The 22,546-nt window shown below is 36.7% G+C and overlaps 1 protein-coding gene across 1 annotated transcript in view; it reads right to left on the reverse strand.

Moving 5' to 3' along the window:
* Nucleotides 1–22,546, reverse strand: part of NARS2 (asparaginyl-tRNA synthetase 2, mitochondrial) — a 146,963-nt gene that overhangs the window by 90,846 nt on the left and 33,571 nt on the right. Inside the window, exon 6 of the mRNA XM_025358164.1 lies at nt 5,550–5,644. Coding sequence (XP_025213949.1) covers nt 5,550–5,644 — 95 coding nt within the window. The remainder of the gene's footprint in view (nt 1–5,549; nt 5,645–22,546) is intronic.

A 22,546-nucleotide genomic window follows, 5' to 3' on the forward strand; every position in this document is an offset into this window, starting at 1 on the left:
CTGGTGGGACTGTAAAATGGTCCAACCTATGTGGAAAACAGACTAGCAATTCCTCACACAGTTAAACATAGTTACTGCATGACCCATTAATTTCACTTCTAGGTATCTACCAAAGAGAAATGACAACATGTCCACACAAAAACTTCTACCCAAATGTTTGCAGCAACATTACTTATAAGAGCCAAAAGTAGAAACAACCCAAATGCTCATTATCTGATAAATGAAGCAAAATATTATAGACCCATGTAATGGAATGCTATTTGGGAATAAAAAGGAATGAAGTACTGATGCATGCTGCAAGTTGGATGAACTTTGAAAACATTTGCTAAATGAAATAAACTAGTCACAAAATACAATTTACTGTGTGATTCTATTTATATATGATAAATACCCAGAATAGGCAAATTCATAGAGCAAGAACTTAGATTAATTAGTGGTTGTCCAGGGGTGGGGGCAAAGAAGAGGACAGGGAGTGAGTGCTAATAGGAAAAATTTGTATTTTGGGAGTGATTTAAAAAACCGTTAAAATTATAAATATTGGAAAGTATTCTAAAACTATGACAGTGATATCTGAACATCTGCAAAATATGCTAAAACCCACTGAATTATATACTTCAAATTCGTGAATTTTAGGGCATGCATGTTATCTCTCAATATAACAGTTTAATTTTTTTGACTTGCTATGCTTAAGTTCTTCTGAAAATTTCTAATAAAGTTGATCTTCACTGTCCCTTTATTTATACTTCTGTGTACTAACTACAAGATGGCTTTAAAATGAAAAAATAAGGCCCATTAGCCCCAGATGATAAATGATGATGACTATTTTTCTTGGTATACTGAGGTTTAACCAATCTTGAATGGACAGTTATATTATTAGTAATTTTTCACTATTATAAATAAAGTTGCTTTCAACATTTTTGTTTAAGCTTCTCTGCAGAGTTGTCAGATCATTTCCTTAAAAAAAATTCTAGAAATGAAATTCTGGGTAAAAAGGTATTCTTCTAGAAAAACTGTACTAATTTATTCCGACAACAACATTCAAGAGAAAAGCATCAGTTTTAACCTAAAATATGCTTGACTTCATGGCTTAGCACAAAAATGCCCAAGAAGGAAAAAAATCCCTGTAACAATAATACAAATTCTTTCTTTTTAGGCTGAACCTTTCTCCAACTAACTTTAATTGATGATAAACGGAATACTTCACTATGTGACATTTCTTAATTGCAGGTCTTACAATTTACATCTCTCTTGGAATGAACTTACCACTTATATTCATAAGCAAAATGCAATGAAAACCCACTTAGCTTTCTCTAGTTTTAAAAAAAAAATCTCTGTCTACTGAAAGGCTTAAAAGCAATAATCTCTCAGTAACAGCAAACATATCCAGTGACCCAATCTTGGCTTCTAAATACCATCTTCTAATAAAAGGAACCAGGGCTCCTTGGAGAAATAACTAATTTTTAGGACTAGGGAAGGGAAAATAAAAAATAAGCCTGGGAAATTTGCCAAAACTTGGAAACAACCAAGATATCTTTCAACAGGTGAATTGATAAATTGTGTTACATCCAGGCAACAGAATATTATTTAGCACTAAAACAAATGAGCTATCCAGTCATGAAAAGTCCTGGAGGAACTTTAAATTCATATTACTAAGCAAAAGAAGTCAATCTAAAACGGCTCTATGGCGTATGATTCCAACTACATGACATTCTGGAAAAGGCAAAACTATGGAGATGGTAAAACAATCAAAGGTTACCAGGGGTTAGGAAGGAAGGATGGCTAGGAAGAGCACAGAAAAGTTCTAGGGCAACAAAAACTATTACGTACGTTACTGTAATGGTGAACACATGTCATCTGTCCAAAAGCATAGCATGCAGACCACCAGGAGTGAATTCTCATGAAAGCTATGGACTTTGGAGGAATAATAATATGTCAGTGTAATTTTACTGACCATAAAAAAAGAAAACCAAATAAAAGTGGTGAATGAATGTCAAACAAACAAACAAACAAAAGCTGAGGCATCTTGCAGTAGCAGAGAATAAGGAAGTAGTCAAAATATGGGGGGGCATGTCAAAGGGATGTAAGAATCAATCTGAATGAGTTTCCAACAACAAAAACTAAAACAGTTTTAAGCATCAAAGTAAATAACATAGCACTGAATTATAACTCAAACTATCAAATATGTAAGTCCATTAAGATATAAATGATTACACAAATAAAAAATAAAGAAGGATAAAAAGACAACAAATTTTCATATAGAATTCCAAACATTCTCCCTCCTGCATGTGGTTCTTAACTCCAACTCCCTCTTCCCAAACTCCCATCCCCAGTGAGGGCAGACTAGACTTAGTGACTTACTTCCAAAAATTAGAGTAAGAAAAGGGAAAAAAATAGTATACTTTCAGTAAAGAAACTTGGCAAACACTACCTTATCCAAATAATGAAGGTTAGCATCATCATATGGATATCACATATCCACTGATATGATGTGATGGGACAAGCCTTCGCCTCAGTGGTATTCTTTCAAAATACCCAAATAACCCTAATCATGAGAAAAATGTCAGACATACCCAGATTAGAGTACATTCCACAGGTCATAAAAAAGAAAAATTGAGAAACTGTCACAGAATGGAAGAGACTGGGGAAACATGACAACTAAGTTTTATGTGGTACCTTGAACTGGATCCTGGAAAAAGAAAAAGGATATTAATGGAAAAGCTGGTGAAATCCAAATAAAGTCTAGAATGTCATTAATACTAATGTGCTAACACTTAATTCTTGGTTTTGACAAAGGTATCATGGTCATGGAAGATGTTAACAATGGGGGAAACTGGATGGGGAGTATACAAAACTATGCACTATCTTTTCAACTTTCTATATATTAAAAATTATTCCAACATAGAATATTTACTTTAAAAAAAAAGCTTTAAAATGGAACTATAAACTCACTAAACCAACAGAGATATCCTTTTGGAAAATGTTAACTGTCTAAATTTAACTACCATTTTCTCCATTTTAAAAGTCTGTTAATACTCTGGTTTCTCTTCAGATTGCATAAATCTTTTGCCTCTTATAAAGTCTGTTAAATTGAATTCAAGAAAAAACAAAGCTGAGGGAAAAAGGACTAACCATTTCTTATTGGAGAATAAATCATGCTTTAATCAGAAACATTATGTTCTGTATATTAATAGTCCTAGAACTGTGCATATTAAACTAGGAACATTTGAATGACAGTAGTAGAAATACTTCATGGCACACTAAAAAATACAAAACCTAATATTCTACCAATTTAATCTTCTGTCAAGTTTCACAGAACACTGTGTTCTGTGGTTCACTGCACTTACTGGGAAAGAAGCATATTTAATACACTAGTGGTATTATATTAGAGAAACAAACATTTGCCAAGTTTATATATTTCACATATGACACTTCTGAGGGAGGAGACGACACCTTGCCTCTAACTTTATAAATAATAGAAATGAATACTAAAAGGCTGTTAAGAAAGGTTATCCAAACCTTGAATATAATGCCAAAAGCTGTAGTCTTAAAAAGATGATATCCTTTCAAGGTATTAAATAATAAGGGGACAAAGGCCCATTCAATGGTTACTTAATTACTTAGGGAAAGGGAAATGTACTTGTTCCATTAGTCTATTTAATATTGAATTAAATATTCAATATGAATATTGAATATTTGAATATGAATATGAATATGAACTAAATAACCCATATTAAGTGAAGTTACATGTTAATTTACAGATCTTTGCCAGTAGAGTTGCAAAAAATTCTGTCAGGTAGAAGAGATAATCCCAAAGGTTAGGGTGTATTGGTCCTATAGGACATTAACCAGTTTGTAACTGACCTAGCAAATCTTATTCCAATTATTAAAATGTCTATAAATACAGAGGTCCTCAGATGCTCTTTGAAACAGTTTTCTATTTTACTTGTTTCCTCTGTAATACGATGAATTGAATGAAATCTTTGATACATACTCATTTTGTATTTGAATGAGTCATGTTTTTAATTTTTTAAAGTTATAATTCCGTAGGCATAAGAACTTTCCATGACATGCTTGACACGGCCTTTCCTACATCCAGATCTGCAAATCCTATAATCTCACAATGTTATTATGACACTTTTTCTGCATGGTGTTCTGCTAATAATGACAATCATTTGGTTACTGGAACTATCAAATAACATATTTTTGTTTCAAAGATAAATCAGAAAAGAATATGTTACTTTCAAGACCATCTTTATTCCACCACTGACTTTCCATTCTTCTAGCAAAGTACAAAAGTAAACATGCAAACTATTTTATTACATTTTCCTTGAGTTTTCTCAATTGTGCATTTTTAAAACAATGAAAAACACAAAAAGATTCCTTTCCTTTCAAGTGAGCTATCTCTGGAAAAGATTTTAAGTCCTAATCCCTATAACAAGAAAATATTTAAAGAAAAAGATACACAGAGAAAACTAAGTACTTGTTAAGTCTGCATTAACAAATTACCCACAAAGGCCAGGCTCAGTGGCTTATGCTTGTAATCCCAGTGCTTTGGGAGGCTAAGGCAGAAGAATCACTTGAGCCAGGAGTTTGAGACCAGCCTAGGACCCATGGTGAGACCCCATCTCTACAAAAAATTTAAAAAATTAGCCGGGTGTGCTGGCACATGCCTGGAGTTCCAGTTACTTGGGAGGCCTAAGGCAGGAAGATCACTTGAACCTAGAGTTTGAGATCAGCCTTGGTACATAGCAAGACCCCATCTCTACAAAAAATTAGCCAGGTTCGGTGGTACATGCCTGTAGTCCCAGCTACTCAGGAGATTGAGGCAGGAGAATCATTTGAGCCCAGGAGTTTGAGGCTACAGTGAACTATGATTGTGCAACTATACTCCAGCCTGGGCAATAAGCGAGATCCCAGCTCTAAAAAAAATAAACATAAATGGGAATTACCCACAGAATTACAGAATATAAGATTTAGATAGGGTTTTAAAGATCTTCTTGCTCAATCCCCTGTTTTAAAGAAAAGTTAGGCCCCAAGGAATACAGTGACTTTCCAGAGGTCTGACAGCTGCTAAAATTCATTTGATCTGACTTAAAAGATGTAATTTGTTGTACACCTCTCAAAATGTAGGTATGAGTTAATTTTATTTAAACCAATTACTGAAAAAAAAAATTCTTCTGTCTGTTTCAAATACTACTCTCTTTAAAATCAAATGGACTAATACCTGGTTCAGGAATAAACTATAAATTGCCTTCACTTCCATAAATATGATTAATTAAAATAAATTCTGATTACATGTTTGGGATTCAATAAGAAAGATTAGTAAAAAGAAAAAAAATCACAACTTTGTGTTTTCAGTGTTACATTTTTCACAAAAAACAAAAGTCTGTATTATAAGAAAGAAGCCTGAATATTTTGGAAAATTCAAGCGAACTAATGATAAAGACTAATTTCAACTTTAAGGTTTGAGCATGGGAAGGGAAGGACTCTCAACCAAACCATAAAAAAGCAAACCATATTAAAGCAAAAGAGAAAGGAAAATTTCATACCCTGACATCACTTCTAGATGAAGTTGTCCCGAGACAGTTAAGAAAGCAGGAACATTGAAGAAATTCTCCTCAGGTACCTTTAGTTTGCCTGAAGGCTGCAAATCAAAAACACAAGCCACAAAAAACTATTAAATGTTTTGCTTTGCTTTTCACATTCATATACATGCCACAACTAAAAATCACAATGCAATTAAATCTACGTGAAGACAGGTTGTTCTTGTGAAAATATAGGTAGTTACACATCTAAGACAAAATGCCAGCTTGGAAAGTGCTAATAAAGGCAAGGAAGTTTGCTCCATATTTTCAAAACATACAATAACCAAAGGACAAACTACTTTTGTCACAAAACACATCTCCCCCTAAAAAGTGATTTTGATTAAGGGGCAAGCTAAGGCAAGAAATTATGAATTAATTTTTAACGTGAGGTTGACTCAGGACTGAGACTGAATTATCTCAAGGGAATAGCCTCTGGAACATGCGAGGTCATATTTATTATTAAAATATTAATAGTAATGCTTTTAACACAGTTTTTATAAACACATTATAAACTTCCAAAAACATTTCATTTAACTGTACCCATAACTAGGTAGCAGGAAAAGCATGACTCTATCTTTAAAAGATACACTGAGCAATGAGATCTTTATGAACTTACAATATAGAAAGGGTGATTATTCCATCTGAAATGTGTAGGAAACAAGCAATTCAACATTTGTTAAGAGTTAAGCTAAAACAAACTACCTGGAGGCCAAACACAATTTAAACAGTAGCTTCTGAATCAAGTTATAAGTATCATTATCTTCTTCTGGGGAAGAAAGTTACACTTGTTTTTGTTGATTTAAACACAGGGTCTCATTATGTTGCCCAGGCTGGTTTCGATTTTCTGGGATCAAGAGATCCTCCCACCTCAGCCTCCCAAAGTGCTGGGATTAACAGGCATGAGTCCCTGAGCCCAGCGTCTTGTATTTTAAACTGTGCATTTATTTGAAAATGTTTTAGTGTAAAAGTGTAATCACTGCAAAAGCAATAAAGCCAATTTAAAATATGTAATGGAGAATGTAAGACTCTTTTAACAGTACCAAATATTAAATTATGGTAACACATGAAATAAAATTATCTTATTTAATTTCATTGGTTGTTCTAAAAATATTGCATATCATGTATCAGTATTTGTGCATAAATAAAAAATGTACTGTAAAAATTATCAGTTGAATCTTTCATTTATTTTTCTAATAACTGCCTATTTTTTTCAAACTTAACTTTGATACTAGTCAGAGATCAGTGAATTCATTTTTTAAAAAAAAGTCCATCTTTAAATCTCATTATCAATGAAAGGGTATTGTTTCCAAAGATATTTAGTATTCAAGACTAAATACTTGACCTGATAGATGTTAGGATTTTAAAATAAAATATCTGTTCTCCGATATTTCTTCATTATTTACTAAAGAATTGCTTTCCCAACTAAGGTCCAACAAATTTGTAAGACTACCATACTTTCTACTTTACTTCACCACTTTAGTCTATAATTTGTATTAATTTAATTTCACTTCAGATAGTTTCTCTCATTCCTTGTTTAAAAAAAAAAAAAAAAGGTCTGGTCTTTACAACGAGATTGTATTTATTTATTTATTTATGTATTTTTGAGACAGAGTCTCAGGCTGTCGTCCAGGCTAGAGTGCAGTGGCATGATCCTGACTCACTGCAACCTCTACCTCCAGGGTTCAAGTGATTCTCCCACCTCAGCCTCCCCAGTAGCTGGGATTACAGGCGCTGGCCAACATGCCCAGCTAATTTTTGTACTTTTAGTAAAGATGGGGTTTCACCATGTGGGCCAGGCTGGTCTCCTGACCTCAAGTGACCCACTGGCCTCAGCCTCCCAAAGTGCTGAGGTTACAGGCATGAGCGACAGTGCCTGGCCTAAGACTAGATTTTAAACTTTGATTTATCAGCACTTGTACAGAATGGATTCTGATTTTTCTTACATTTCTTTAATCCAACTTATTTAAAACACACTAGTACTTCACTATGCTTTCCAATGTCATGTTAGTGTTTACATAACAAATTCATACTACCTTACTATAAATTACTTTTATTTCTTTTATATTACAATTAAAGCATTATACTGATTTTAAAAACTTCTCTGTGTATTATCACCTATATATTTTATCCCAGAATATTAAAGAGGGTATACAAAATATTGGTTGTAAAAAGTAATTATAAAAAGTGGTATCAGCAAATACGGCAGGATAGGTAGCTCCAAAGGACAGTCCTGTCACAGAAAAATAAAAGAAAAAAATGAGCAAAACTGCCAGAATCAATTGTGGGAACTCTCGAAGAGAGGGAAAGGTTTACAGCAATCAAGCAAATGCTGAGCCAAGAAAAGGGCAAATTAAAAATGGTGGACTCCACCCAACAGCAGCAGGAATATATGTTTTTTTTCAAGTGCACATGAGCCATTTTCCAGAGTAGACCACATAGTAGGCCATAAAACAGTCTCAATAAATCTTAAAAGACTAAAATCACACAAGGTATCTTCCTTGATGACAATGGAATGAAACTAGAAATGTACAATAAGGGGTTGTGGTTACTAGGGAAAAAAGTTTGGTGGTTCCTTAAAAAGTTAAAATTGAATTACTAAATGACACAGTAATTCCATTCCTAGGTATATACCAAACATAATTAAAATGAGGTATATAAACAAACACTTGTACACAACTGTTCAAAATAGCACTATTCACAATAGCCAAAAGGTAAAACAACCTAAATATCCATCAATGGAAAAAAGATTAAACAAAATATGATATATACATAGAATGGAATATCATTCAGCCATAAGAAATGTATATACCTATATATTTTTAAAAGTAAATGTTTTAGCATGTATTTATATATTAAAACATAGATGAACATTGAAAACATGCTAAGTGAAAGAAGACAGACTTAAAAGGCTATGTATGATTACATTTACATGAAATATACAGAATAGGTAAATCCATAGAGAGAGATGATGAGAGTCATGATTTGAGTGGAGGGGAAAATGGGATGTAGCTACTAAATGGGCACAGGGTTTTTTTCTGGGGTGGTAAAAATGTTTGGAACTTAACAGAGGTGGCAGTTGTAAAATACTTTGAATGTTCCAAATGCCACTGAAATGCACCTTTTAAAATGGTTAATTTTATGACATAAATTTCACCTCAATTCTTGAAATTAATTATTGAATCTTAGTAGGTTCAAAAACTACCAACCTAGGATTGTAAATTTAAGATTTAGGATTGTAATCTTAAATCTGTAATCTTAAGTACTTATGGTAGTGATAAAGAAACAATACAATATATGAAATAAACACCCAACTTTGTTAGTTTATCAGTGGGGAAGGATTTCTTTAACAAGAGCTCCAAATTGCCAACGATAAAACAAAAAACTGATGAATTTATATATGTTAAAATTAAGAACTTCTATTTAAGTTAAAATTAAGAGCTTCTATTTAAGATATAGGCAACGTTAACAGACAAATGACAGATTATGAATAAAATATCTGCAACATCTAAAACTGCCAAGTGATTAATGGACAGAATATATAAGGACCTCCTGCCAAGAAAACAAAAAAAAGAAAATACTCTGCTTCCCTAATGAGAAAGAAGATATACTGAAATGAAGACTCAAATGGTTAAAGTGAAAATAAATGAAAGCTGTTGAAACTTCAAATTACTCTGAGCCTTGAATAAAATGTCACTGACTGTAATACCTATGTAATGTAGGCAAGCCACTGCAACTTTTGTTTCTTCCTATTATAAATTAGCCCTCTTTCTTATTTTTCTTGCCCTGTAAAATGCTGTGAAAGATTAAATGGTGCCCTTTACCTCTTAGTTACTAATTCTTTGTTATAGATGAACGTCCTTCCTTTTTCATGTACCCAGCTCAGATGACAAAAGGCCCCATGACTACCAAATTGATAGAGATGCAATTTTAAAAATATCTTTCCTGAAAAAGAATAAGCTGTAACCAACCAAACTGCTGTAATTCATAAATCGGCATTGTATTAAAAATGTGGTAATACTCCTAAACTTCTTTGTTTTTACTTATGTAAGTGAAGTTTTAGCTTCTCCACTTTGGAGCACTGACCCAATTACTTTGGAGTCTTGTTTTTTCTGGGTGGCCATTCTCAAATTTGGCACTTGAATAAACTCTTTTAAAATTGGATTCTGAGCCTCTTGATTATTTCAGGGTGACATTTTGGCCAACCAGATGGGACCCAAATTAGGCCTCCATTGACCCCTGCTGTTTTGCCAACAGCTGGAGCCCTGGCACCAGCATGGACTGTTTGCATCCAACTGACCTCGCTGAAGACTGCAGAAGCCCTTGGTCAGACCACTCACAGGGTTGAATCTCCCCGGCTTGACTGAGATTCAGACTTTATGCAACCTGATTCAACAACTGATGAGACTGGAATTGAAGCCCTACTTTAAGGTAGGAGTTTCATTTGTTATTCTCTTATTCTATTATTTGTGTATATTTGTGATTTTTTCACTTTTCTCTGAGATTAAGGTTTTGCTTGTCTTACTGACTAGAGTTTGTAACCTTTTCTCTCATTTGAAATTTTATCATGGAGAAAGCGGTTGCTCTTTGAAAAGAGGAAGTAAATGTCTACAGCTTAGGCAAATTTTCTTAAACTGGCCAGATCTAAAGCTCCATTCAATTTGGCACGTTTAAAATTTCCTTTTGAGTGACCAAAGTTTATAAAAGACTTTACGAGCACAAGATGAGTCCCAAAGACAAGGGGAACTGTACCTCCTGGCTGAAAGGCACCTTAGGCAACTAAGGTCTCCCAGGAGTGTCAGAGCATATCACTCATGACATGTAACAGTCCCATAGGATTTGGACAAATACATACTGACATGTATCCACCACTACAGTATCATACAGAATAGTTTCACTGCCCTAAAAATATGTGCTCCACCTAGTCATCCCTCCCTTTCCCCTAACCCCTGGCAACCACTGATCTTTTTACCTTCTTCATAGTTTTGTCTTTCCCAGAATGTCACATAGTTTAAATCATACAATATGTAGCCTTTTCAGATTGGTCTCTTTGACTTAGTAATACGCATTTAAAATTTCTCCAGGTCTTTTCATAGCTTGACAGCTCATTTCTTTTCAGTGCTGAATAATATTTTGTTGTCTGGATGTAACAGATACAGTTTATTTCTCCATTTACCTACTAAAAGGCATCTTGGTTGTTTCCAAGTTTTGGCAATTATGAATAAAGCTGCTTTATAAACATCCATGTGCACGTTTTTGTGTGGATATAAGTTTTCCACTCCTTTGGGTAAATACCAAGGAGCAGAACTGCTGATTCTTATGGTTGGAGTATATCTAGTTTTGCAAGAAACTGCCAAACTGTACTGCAAAGTGGCTGTTAAATCTCACCAGCAATAAATAACAGTTCCTGCTGCTCCACATCCTGGTCAGCATTTGGTGTTGTCAGTGTTGTGGATTTTGGCCACTCTTAATAGGTGTGTAGTGGTACTGACTGGCTTTTATAGTGTGCTTTGTGCATCATTTTCTATGGATCACATGGTTCATACCTTCAGCCATTACACTGAGTAGCAGTTACTTTTTTTTAGGAATCTACGAGCCAGAATTTCTTGGAATGTTGGTACACCTAAAAAAGTAAGAAACATGAGGAAAGTTCTGTAAGTCCTTTAGGCTGTTGACAGACCGACTGATAATGAGTGAATAAATTAGAACTCTGTCAGTGTAACCTCCTCCAGGTATATTCACAAATTCTCAAACCTCTTAAGATCAAAGATTCATACTAAATATCTTTTGTTTCACAGTGTTAACCCATCAATTTAAGAAATATTGGCCGGGCGCGGTGGCTCAAGCCTGTAGTCCCAGCACTTTGGGAGGCCAAGACGGGCGGATCACGAGGTCAGGAGATCGAGACCATCCTGGCTAACACGGTGAAACCCCGTCTCTACTAAAAAATACAAAAAACTAGCCGGGCGAGGTGGCGGGCGCCTGTAGTCCCTGCTACTCGGGAGGCTGAGGCAGGAGAATGGCGGGAACCCGGGAGGCGGAGCTTGCAGTGAGCTGAGATCCGGCCACAGCACTCCAGCCTGGGTGACAGAGCGAGACTCCGTCTCAAAAAAAAAAAAAAAAAAGAAATATTGGGGCTCCTCAGCGACACTGTCTTATTATTGGATCCTGCATTTAGCCTATTACCTGGGAATAGCAGTTACTCTGTAAATATTTGTTCAATTGAAAAATGAATTGAAATAAGACCTGGAAATATGAAAGATACCTAAATCTGAGCTAGGACACAAATCTCTCGATGGAAAGAGCATGGAAAAAAAAAATCCCTATTCATGTTAATCCCAAGAAATACAGTAATAAAAGAAATGTCTGAATAACCAAATGTTACAACATAGTATAAAGCCTCTAAATTAATATAGTGTATTAGTGGCACACAAGTAAACCTGTGGGATGTAACTGAAAGTCTAAACACAGACTTTCGCATATAAAAGTATTACATCAAATCAGTGAGGCAAAGCTGAACTTTTTAATAAGTTGAACCAGGTCAACTGAGTAGCCATATAACTGTATCAACCAGAGATAAACTGCAGAATTTTTTTGTACATTGTGGCAGACAGTGTGACGTGAATACATGGGTGTTTTCCCCTTGCCAAGGAATCTGCATAGTAGTGCTATGGTAATTTCTATTGTTTCCAGCACCTAAGTCGTCACTTCTGATTCTTGAAATAATGGTACATAAATTCATCTACTTTGATCCCGTCTTCAATATACTTCTTTCAAATCCTTGAGAGAAATGGTACAATGTAAAAGAATATAAAAAGCATTTCCTAAAGTACTGCACATTGAGATAAAAATCTCAAAACCAGAATTCTTATTCATTATAAAAAATATTTCTGAACATAAACCAGCAAAAATACTTTATCTCATTGTCTCACATGTATTTATTTTTATCATTATGGTGTTTTAATAATGCAACAAAGATTTTAATTTTTCCTTTATTTTAATTATCTTGTTTTCTTTTAAAATACTGGAGAAATATAATATTCAAAGATTCAGAAAGCTCTGTGTGTGTGTGTGATGGAGTTTCACTTTTATTGCCAAGGCTGGAGTGCAATGGTATAATCTCAGCTCACTGCAACCTACGCCCCATCGGGTTCAAGTGATTCTCCTGCCTCAGCCTCCCAAGTAGCTGGGATTACAGGCATGCACTACCACGCCTGGCTAATTTTGTAATTTTAGTAGAGACGGGGTTTCTCCATGTTGGTCAAGCTGGTCTCGAACTATCGACCTCAGGTGATCTGCCCGCCTCAGCCTCCCAAAGTGCTGGGATTACAGGCGTGAGCCACAGAGCCTGGCAGGTTCATTTTTAAGTTGGTCATTTTACATCTTAGAACTCATTTTTCCTTAAAGAAATACATACAACAACTATATTCACAGAGCAGCCACAGTACTCTATATACTGAATAATATACATAAAATAGTCATGTACTACATACTGACATTTTGTTCCACAACGGACTGTAGATATGATGCATCCCATAAGATTATAATGGAGCTGAAAAATTCCTATTTCCTAGGGATGTCACAGAGCACGGCATTACTCACGTATCTGTGGTGATGCTGGTGTAAACAAACCTACTGCACTTGCAGTCATATGATAATAAACAACTGTTACTGATTTACATATTTATTATACTATACTTTTTATCATTAGAGTGTACTCCTTCTACTTATTAAAAAAAGAAGTTAACTGTAAAACAGGTTCAGGCAAGTCTTTCAGGAGGTATTCTAGAAGAAGGCATTGTCATCATAGGAGAAAGAAGGCATTGTCATCATAGGAGATGACAGCTCCATATGTGTTGCTGCCCCTGAAGACCTTCCAGTAGGACAAGATACAGAGGTGGAAGACAGTGATATTAATGATGCTGCCCCCGTACAGGCCTACGCTAATGTATTTTTATGTCTTAGTTTTTAACAAAAATGTATAAACAGCAAAAAAGAAATCTCTAATAGAAAAAAGCTTATAGAATAATGAAAGAGAATATTTTTGTACTCATATAACGTGTTTTAAGTGTTATTACGAAAGAGTCAAAATATTTTTAAAAATTAAGTTTATAAAGTAAAAAAGTTAAGAGTATGCTAAGATAATCTAGTATTAATTATTTGTTATTGAGGACATTTTAAAAAATAAATTTAGTGTAGCCTACGTACATAGGTTTGCAAAGTTTACAGTATTGTCCTAGGCCTTCCTATTCACTCATCACTCACTTACTGACTCATCTAGAGCAGCTTTGTGTCTTGCAATGTCCATTCATGGTAAGTGCCCTATACAGGTGTACCATTAAAAGAAAAAAAATTTTATACTGTATTTTTATCATACCATTTCTATGTTACATATGTTTAGATATACAAATACTTGCCATTTTATTACAGTTGCCGACACTATTCAGTACAGCTACATGCTGAATAGGTTTGTACCTTAGGAACAAGAGACTATACCATACAGCCTAGGTGTATGGTAGGCTATACCATCTAGGTTTGTGTAAGTACACTTGATGATGGTTGCACAATGATGAAATCACCTAAGGATGAATTTCTCAGAAGGTNTTTTTTGAGACAGAGTCTGGCTCTGTCGTCCGGGCTGGAGTGCAGTGGCCGGATCTCAGCTCACTGCAAGCTCCGCCCCCCGGGTTTACGCCATTCTCCTGCCTCAGCCTCCCGAGTAGCTGGGACTACAGGCGCCCGCCGCCTCGCCCGGCTAGTTTTTTGTATTTTTTAGTAGAGACGGGGTTTCACCGTGTTCGCCAGGATGGTCTCGATCTCCTGACCTCGTGATCCGCCCGTCTCGGCCTCCCAAAGTGCTGGGATTACAGGCTTGAGCCACCGCGCCCGGCCGAAAAAAAATTTTATACTGTATTTTTATCATACCATTTCTATGTTACATATGTTTAGATATACAAATACTTGCCATTTTATTACAGTTGCTGACACTATTCAGTACAGCTACATGCTGAATAGGTTTGTACCTTAGGAACAAGAGACTATACCATACAGCCTAGGTGTATGGTAGGCTATACCATCTAGGTTTGTGTAAGTACACTTGATGATGGTTGCACAATGATGAAATCACCTAAGGATGAATTTCTCAGAAGGTATCTCCATCGTTAAGCGACACATGGCCATACATGGAGAGAGATGTGGAGAGAGATGCCAAGAGAGTGTGTGTGTGTGTGAAGTCATGATATTAAAAAATGTGCATGCGGATACAAATGAATGAATGAGTGCCTGGATTCATTTCTATCAATCTCAGCAAATGTGACCAAAAGGGAGATAGTCTTCAGACAGAGTACAGGTAGGACCAGAAGCTGAGGAGGTGGCTTATAATCATGTAGGGTACAACTTGGTCTTTACTCTAGCTTCTTTATTGCTGAGATGAGACTCAGAAACAGGATTTAACAGTTTGAAAATGTGTCCAGAAGTTTCAGAATTAGATGATAAAACCAATAATTTGAGGGGCCAAGTATGGTGGCTCACAACTGCAATCCCAGCACTTTGGGAGGCCAAGATGGGAGAATTGCTCAAGTCCAGTAGTTTGAGACCAGCCCTGGGCAACATAGTGAGAGCTCCATGTCTAAAAATACAATTTAAAAATTAGCTGTGCGTGGTGGCACGTGCCTGCAGTCCCAGCTACAGAGGAGGCCGAGGAAGAAAGATTGCTTGAGCACAGAAGTTCAAGACAGCAGCAAGCCGTGACTGCACCACTGCATTGCAGCCTTGGCAGCAGAGCAAGATCTTGTCCCTAATATGTACGTACATACATACATACATGCAAACATACATACATGTTTGTCTGACTTAATTATCACATTATTCAAAACATTCCTTAAGTAGGCATAGTAGTCTCACCTTGTCTACAGTTTTACTTTCCATGGTTACAGTTGCCTATAGTCAACTGCAGTCTGGAAATATTAAATGGGAAATTCCAGAAATAAAGAATTCTTGTTTTAAACTGCACTGGGTTGAGTAGCATGATGAAATCTCAGGCTGTCCCAACCCATTCTGCCCTGGACATGAATCATTCCTTTGTCTAGGGTATCCACACTCTATATGCGACCAATCTTATAGTCACTCAGCAGCAGTCTTGGCTACCTGGTCCCTTGATGTCACACTGCCTATGTCATTCACCTCACAGCAGTTTAGGACCATGGCACCATATATTCACCTCAAAAATCACTTATCCATGAGGCCTTCTTACTGCTAATAGCCCCCACTCCATGCCTAGACTAGTAAAAATGACCCTTCTCTGCATTTTCGTAATAATCTGTATATACACCTCATTCATTCATCTAAGCACAGTGCTAGACAAGAGAGACCAATAAATAAGAGAAGATAAGCTCTCAGAGAGCTTACATTCTAATGGGGAAAAAAGAAAATGAACATGCAAACTAATAAAGAATCAAGATAATTACAAGCTGGGATAAGCGAGTTGGGTACTGGGGGATGGGGAGGCCTCTTAAGCAATAACAAGCAAGTGGAGACCTGAAAGATAAGAATGTATTTGCTATACTATAAACTGGGAAAAATACTCCAGTTACAAGGAACAGACAGTAGAGAGATCAGTAGATGGGAAGGGGGTGTCATACCTCAGGGGAGTAGAAGGCAGGTGACTGTAGCTTGACGGACTCAAGAGTAAGACTGTTAAAAGACGAGGTTAAGAGAGGTAGGCAGAAATCAGATTATGGGTCCTTTATAGGTCATGATAAGGAGTCTGAATTTTATCCTAAGATCACAGAGCAGCCACTGAAATGTAAGCATGGGGTTGTGGCATGATGAGTTTAAAAATTCTTCTAGTGTCTCAGTGGAGAACAGAAAACAAAAGGACAAAAGTAGAAGTAGGGGCACCAATCAGAAGACAAGAAGAGTAGCTTGAATTAAACTGGTAACATTGGAAACAGAGAAATGGAGAGGTTGAGGATTTATGTTAAAGATGAGCCAACAAAGGACTGATAAATTAGATGTGAGGTTGGGGGAGACAGGCAGGGGAGGCATGAATTAAGTCTGACATCTAGATTTTTTTACTTAAGCAAATGAGCAGACGGTAACTTTCACTGCGATAAGAAGAGGAAAAGGCTTTGGAGGGAAAAAAACAAGAGTTTTATTTAATACATACTATGAATGCATATTAGACATCAAAGGAGAAAGGTCATGTAGGCAGATGCTTCTACAAATCTGGAGCTCAGAAACAGAACCTGGAGATAACAGTTTGGGACTGGAGATAAACGGTTTGGCAGTCAGTATGTAGATGGTATGGTACATAAAACCTTGGAACTGAATAAAATCACCAGGGGAGAGATTACAGATTAGTGCTTCTCATTGACGATTAGAGTGTTCCCTAGAAAATACTTCAGGAATTTGTAGAAGCATTTAGTGGGTAGGAGTCAAACATGTCCTGCAATATATACAAAGTCCTGCATAACTAAGCCTTTTCCTGCAATCTCCCAAGTTCCCATTGCTCTGTTAAGGCATTCATATAGTGTATTAACAAAACCATGTGGATTTGAGCTATCTGATAAACAAAACAAAGTCATTAATTTTATCTATCTTCTATATTGGGTCTTGGTATAAGATTTTGTTTGGAAAACACTTTTGAAGAAAAATGTTTGAAAATCAATATAAAGGATGATTAGTCCCTCCCATCCTAACAGTCCATGATAGACTAACCTTTCCCTGATCATATAAAACTTACATTAGTGCAATAAAACTTAATCTAGCCTTTCTCTATTATACAAAACAAAAAATTTTTGCTAGGTTATTCTGCCATTGGAAGACAGTAAATAGCAGAGCCAAGAAAGGGGAAACCAAGAGTTACCAAAAAATTGTTTTAAATGTGTGTATCCCAGTGAATTTCTTATCACAGGGATCTAAAATCCTCCCTGTTTCTTTGAGGATTTCCAAGAAAATATTAAGCAAATATTTTGAATTGCCCTCCAGTTATTTGTTCTCACAGCAGAACAAATTTAGCTGAGCAGTTTCACAATCTCAGGAGAATTAAATAGAAAAATCCACACAAGTCTGACTCTGTCTCCATGTAAAATATATAGCAAGGAGTGAGAGTAAACAGCAGTAAGCTGAACAGTGGAAAGGAATATAATCAACAATGGAAAACTTATTTGACCTCCACAATCACTGAAGCACCCAATCTATTTTTATCTCCTTTTACTTTTTCCATTTTCTATTTTGTACCCTACCCCCACCTTTTACCCAGTTCTATTTACTCATAATCCCAGAGACAAAAAGTTGGGAAGAGAATACATAAAGATGAAGCATGGTACAGAAATCTAAAAGGTTTAAAATCATAATGGCATGCAACTGTCCTATTTACCTCAATCGGCAATTTCCTTTGAAGATCATGAAGGAAAGGGAGAGTACTCACCATCTGTAAGCTCCACATAACCACTGAATATCCTATTTTCTTTCTTGATCCCAACTAAGAGATTAGAGGGAGGCTATGCCTTTCATGATACAGATAGTAAATTAAAAAATCCAAGTTAGGTAAAACTTTAATTTTTTCACGCCTGTAATCTCAGCACTTTGGGAGGCCAAGGTAGGCAGATCACCTGAGGTCAGGAGTTCGAGACCAGCCTGGTCAACATGGTGAAACCCCATCTCTACTAAAAGCACAAAAATTAGCCAGGCGTGGTGTTGTGTGCCTGTATTCCCAGCTACTTGGGAGGCTGAGTCATGAGAATCACTTGACTCTGGGAGGCAGAGGTTGAGATTGTGCTATTGTACTCCAGCCTGGGTGACAAGAGTGAAACTCCATCTCAAGAAAAAAAAAAAAAACTTTAATTCAACTTCCCTCTTGTAAAAGATGCTAAAGCTTAAAAATGTCAAAAGTCAAACGTTAGGATAAATGTTATATACAACTACTTTTTGGTAAGATCAGTTGTAGAATCCAGGTTTCTCAGCTTCTAGTACAATCACCTTTCCAATAAATCATGTAGCCATTTTTTTTGGTTTTGTTTTGTTTTTGTTTTTGTTTTGTGGAGATAAGGTCTTGCTATGTTGCCCAGGCTGGTTTGGAACTCCTGGACTCAAGTGATCCTCTCACCTCTGTCTTCCAATGGGACTACAGGCACATACCACTGTGCCCAGTTCTTCCATTTTTTATCCTGTAGTGTTGAAATAAAGCTTTGGATTAAATAAAGCTTTTAATACTAGTCTCTCCCAGGTATGAAATGCTGATCATATAAAATAAAACAAGCCAGGTGTGGTGGAGGGTGCCTGTAATCCCAGCTACTTGGGAGGCTGAGGCAGGAGGATCAGTTGAGTCCAGGAGTTTGAGGTCAATGAGTCATGATCATACCACAGCACTCCAGCCTAGGTGACAGAGTAAGACTCTGCCTCTAAAATCAATCAACCAACCAATCATAGGAACTAAATCTGTCATACAGTCTCCAAAGATTTGTGGGTTGGTAGTTTTATGATCCCTATCAAGCTGTATCTCAAATGCAGCTGCTATCATTGCTGCAGAAACTGTTCTGCATGCCATTAGACTGTATCTCATATGTAAAAACTAAAGCCAAGGGCAACAGGCTCAATAAACTGCATTATATTTTGCCAGTTATGTTAGTTTTGGGATTTTCCTATTGACAAGCCATATATGTAGGTCTTTCACTAATCTAAAAATTTCCAGTAAGTCCAGTTTATGTTTCCATACTTTCCACTTGCTACAAATGTGTATCTTGGTGTACAGAGAACTGCTAGTATAAAAATAATCTTTCTTAAAATAAGGGTTCATTTACATTCCAGAACACCCACTAACTAGAACACCCACTCAGCCCTGAGAAAGGTTTCATTTTAGCAACTATTTGATCAGCAGGAAAGGAAGTTATTAACTCAGACTGTTTGTAAACAGTCTGCTTTCCTGCTGAACTGTCTGAGAAAGAAAGAATCAAGAAAAGACACGTGGGGTCTAATATTAGAGGGTAAGGTTGAGGCAAAACAGAAAGTGAATACACAATGCTGCCTTATTTTTCTTTTACAGGAGAGGAACACAAATGTAAAATTGCAAAACAGCAAACTTATTCCTAAATGTGAAGGGGTCAGTGAAAAATGTACCAAACTTTTTTTCACTACTGCTTAAAAAACATTAATTTTGGCTTATTCATTGTCAGATTGGGGCTTTAAAGATGAATATGACAAGATACGGTCCTAGTCCGTTAACTATCCCCTCATCCCATTTTCCAGCCCCTTCTGTGAGAAGGGATATCTATGCTCCGGAGTTAAGTCTCCAAACCACGTATCCACACAAAGGACTTGACTACCACTCAACACAGCAAGTACTCAATAAATACTTACAAATCCCAGCACTTTGGCGAGGCAGAGGCAGGAGGATTGCTTGAGACCAGGAGTTCAAGACCAGCTTGAGCAACATAGTGAGACCCTGACTGTACTTTAAAAATTAGCTGGGTGTGGTGGTGCGCATAACTCTAGAGGCTGGAGTGGGTGGATCACTTGAGCTCAGGAGGTCAACACTGCAGAGAGCCATGATCGCTGGCTCATCACTGCACTCCAAACAGGGCGACACAGTGAGACCTTGTGTCAAAACAACCCCCCCGCCTCAAATATACTTTCTTGCAGTTGCTGCAAGGAGGAAGTAAGTTATTGATAAGGGGAACAGAAGGGCTTGGTTGTCCTTTACCTCTGGCTGTGGAATCAAGAGTAAGTTAGCCAGGTGTGGTCGTGGGTGCCTGTAATCCCAGCTATTCGGGAGGCTGAGGCATGAGAACTGCTTGAACCCAGGAGGCAGAGGTTGCAGTGGGCCGAGATGGTGCCACTGCACTCTAGCCCGGGTAACAGAGCAAAACTACCTGTCCAAAAAAAAAAAAAAAAAAAGAATAAGCCATTATAAGGCATACTCATATAAAAGGCATGATTTTGATGCTATCCAAAGATTATCCAAAAGGGAGTCACATCATTTTTTGAGATCAAAGTGTCTCTTGAAGTCAACAATGCCATGGAATGCTTCCTTCAAAGATGGCATGCATAAAATAAATGTCGAATTTCCAACAAAAACCAATTCCCCCAAATAATTACATGGTATTGGCCCTAAAGAGTATAAACTCAAAAAGTTTTCCAGTGTTTATGAAGCTAACATTTTCTTTTCACTTATGATTACTTAATTGAATTCTAATGTCCAGACTAGCAACATGAAAAGTTCATGTTTTTTAAAAGAGGAAACTCTACTTTTCTACTTTTAATTAGCAATGGAAATAACCATTTGTAGAAAAACAAATTCTCTCTATATTGAAAGTTCAAAAGTCTAGCAGAGGTGAACTATTCAACATAACTACTTTTGGGAAAATACACAGCAGGAATAGATATAATAAAAACAAAAAAAAATGTACCCTGGTACCAAGATCCAAGATGCATAAAGTACTTTCTAAATATATCCAGAATCCAGTCGGCCAGAGAGGCTCAATCCTAGCACTTTGGGAGGCTGAGGCGGGCAGATCATGAGGTCAAGAGATCGAGACCATCCTGGCCGACATGGTGAAACCCCGCCTCTACTAAAAATGCAAAAATTAGCTGGGTGTGGTGCCAAGCACCTGTAATCCCAGCTACTCAGGAGGTTGAGGCAGGAGAATCGCTTGAATCCGGGAGGCAGCGCCAAGATGGCGCCACGGTACTCCAGTCTGGCGACACAATGAGACTGTCTCAAAAAAATAAATAAATAAATATGTGTGTGTGTATGTGTGTGTGTGTGTGTGTGTGTTAGATATATATCCAGAATCCAATCACATTTCAGGATGCACAACTTCAATTTCTGTGTAAATCAGTATCTGTCCAAAATACAGCATTAGACTTTTAACTGGTTTCTCTTTTTCTGTACATCTCCCTGATTTAATCTCCATATAGTGGCCAGAATGATCTCATTAAAACATAAGTGATTTGTTACTCCTTTGCTTAGAACTTTTTGTCCAAAGACTCACAGCCAATGTTCTTATAATGCCCTAAAAAGTCCTTTACCTGAGGTTCCTAGTGGGAGTGTTTCTGGTTGTCACAACTGGGGAGAGCTACTGAAATTTAGTGGGTACTACCCCAAGTTTCAAATATGCCATGGAACATTCATGTTAGTGAATTAGGTAAATCGTATTATTTTAATATGCTCTGAATTTTCCAGAATGCATCTTCCATGTAAATCAAGGGAAAGCTAATACTTTGATGCGGAGCTTTTATCAAGAATGAGTTACTGGCTGAGCGCAGTAGCTCATACCTGTAATCCCAGCACTTGGGAGGCTGAGGCAGGCAGACCACCTGATGTCAGGAGTTCAAGACCAGCCTGGCCAATATAGCGAAACTCCGTCTCTACTAAAATACAAAAAATTAGCTGGGCGTGGTGGCAGGCGCCTATAATCCCAGCTACTCAGGAGGCTGAGGCAGGAGAATCGCTTGAAACCGGGAGGCGAAGGATCTCAGTGAGCTGAGATCACGCCACTGCACTCCAGTATTCTCACCACGAATAGCTAACTGTTTGTGATATGTGAGTCACCAATATAACACACCCGTTTAAGTCCTAATTTATAGTGGTCAAAGTCAGCAGTTCTTTATATCTCTATATAAAGGCTACTTACATTCTTCTAGACACAGTATTTACAAAATAAAATACACTGATTATATTACTTTTCTTTCTTTTTTATATTAAGTTGGAAGTACTATATTTTTCAAATTAAGTATATAAAAGGTTTATATTATCTATATTTCATTATATATATTATCTATATTTGGGAAAGAAAAGGAGTTATTACAATTTTTTTTACAAAAGTGTTATACCTCATAAAGATGAACATCACTAACATATATAATTTGCACTTACTCCCAACCTCTACGCCTAACCTCAGTTCCCACTAATCTTCCTTTCTTCCTATGCTCCATCCATACCTGCCTTCATGATTATTTCTTGA

Source organism: Theropithecus gelada, chromosome 14, assembly GCF_003255815.1.
Source record: "Theropithecus gelada isolate Dixy chromosome 14, Tgel_1.0, whole genome shotgun sequence".
Lineage (NCBI taxonomy): Eukaryota > Metazoa > Chordata > Mammalia > Primates > Cercopithecidae > Theropithecus > Theropithecus gelada.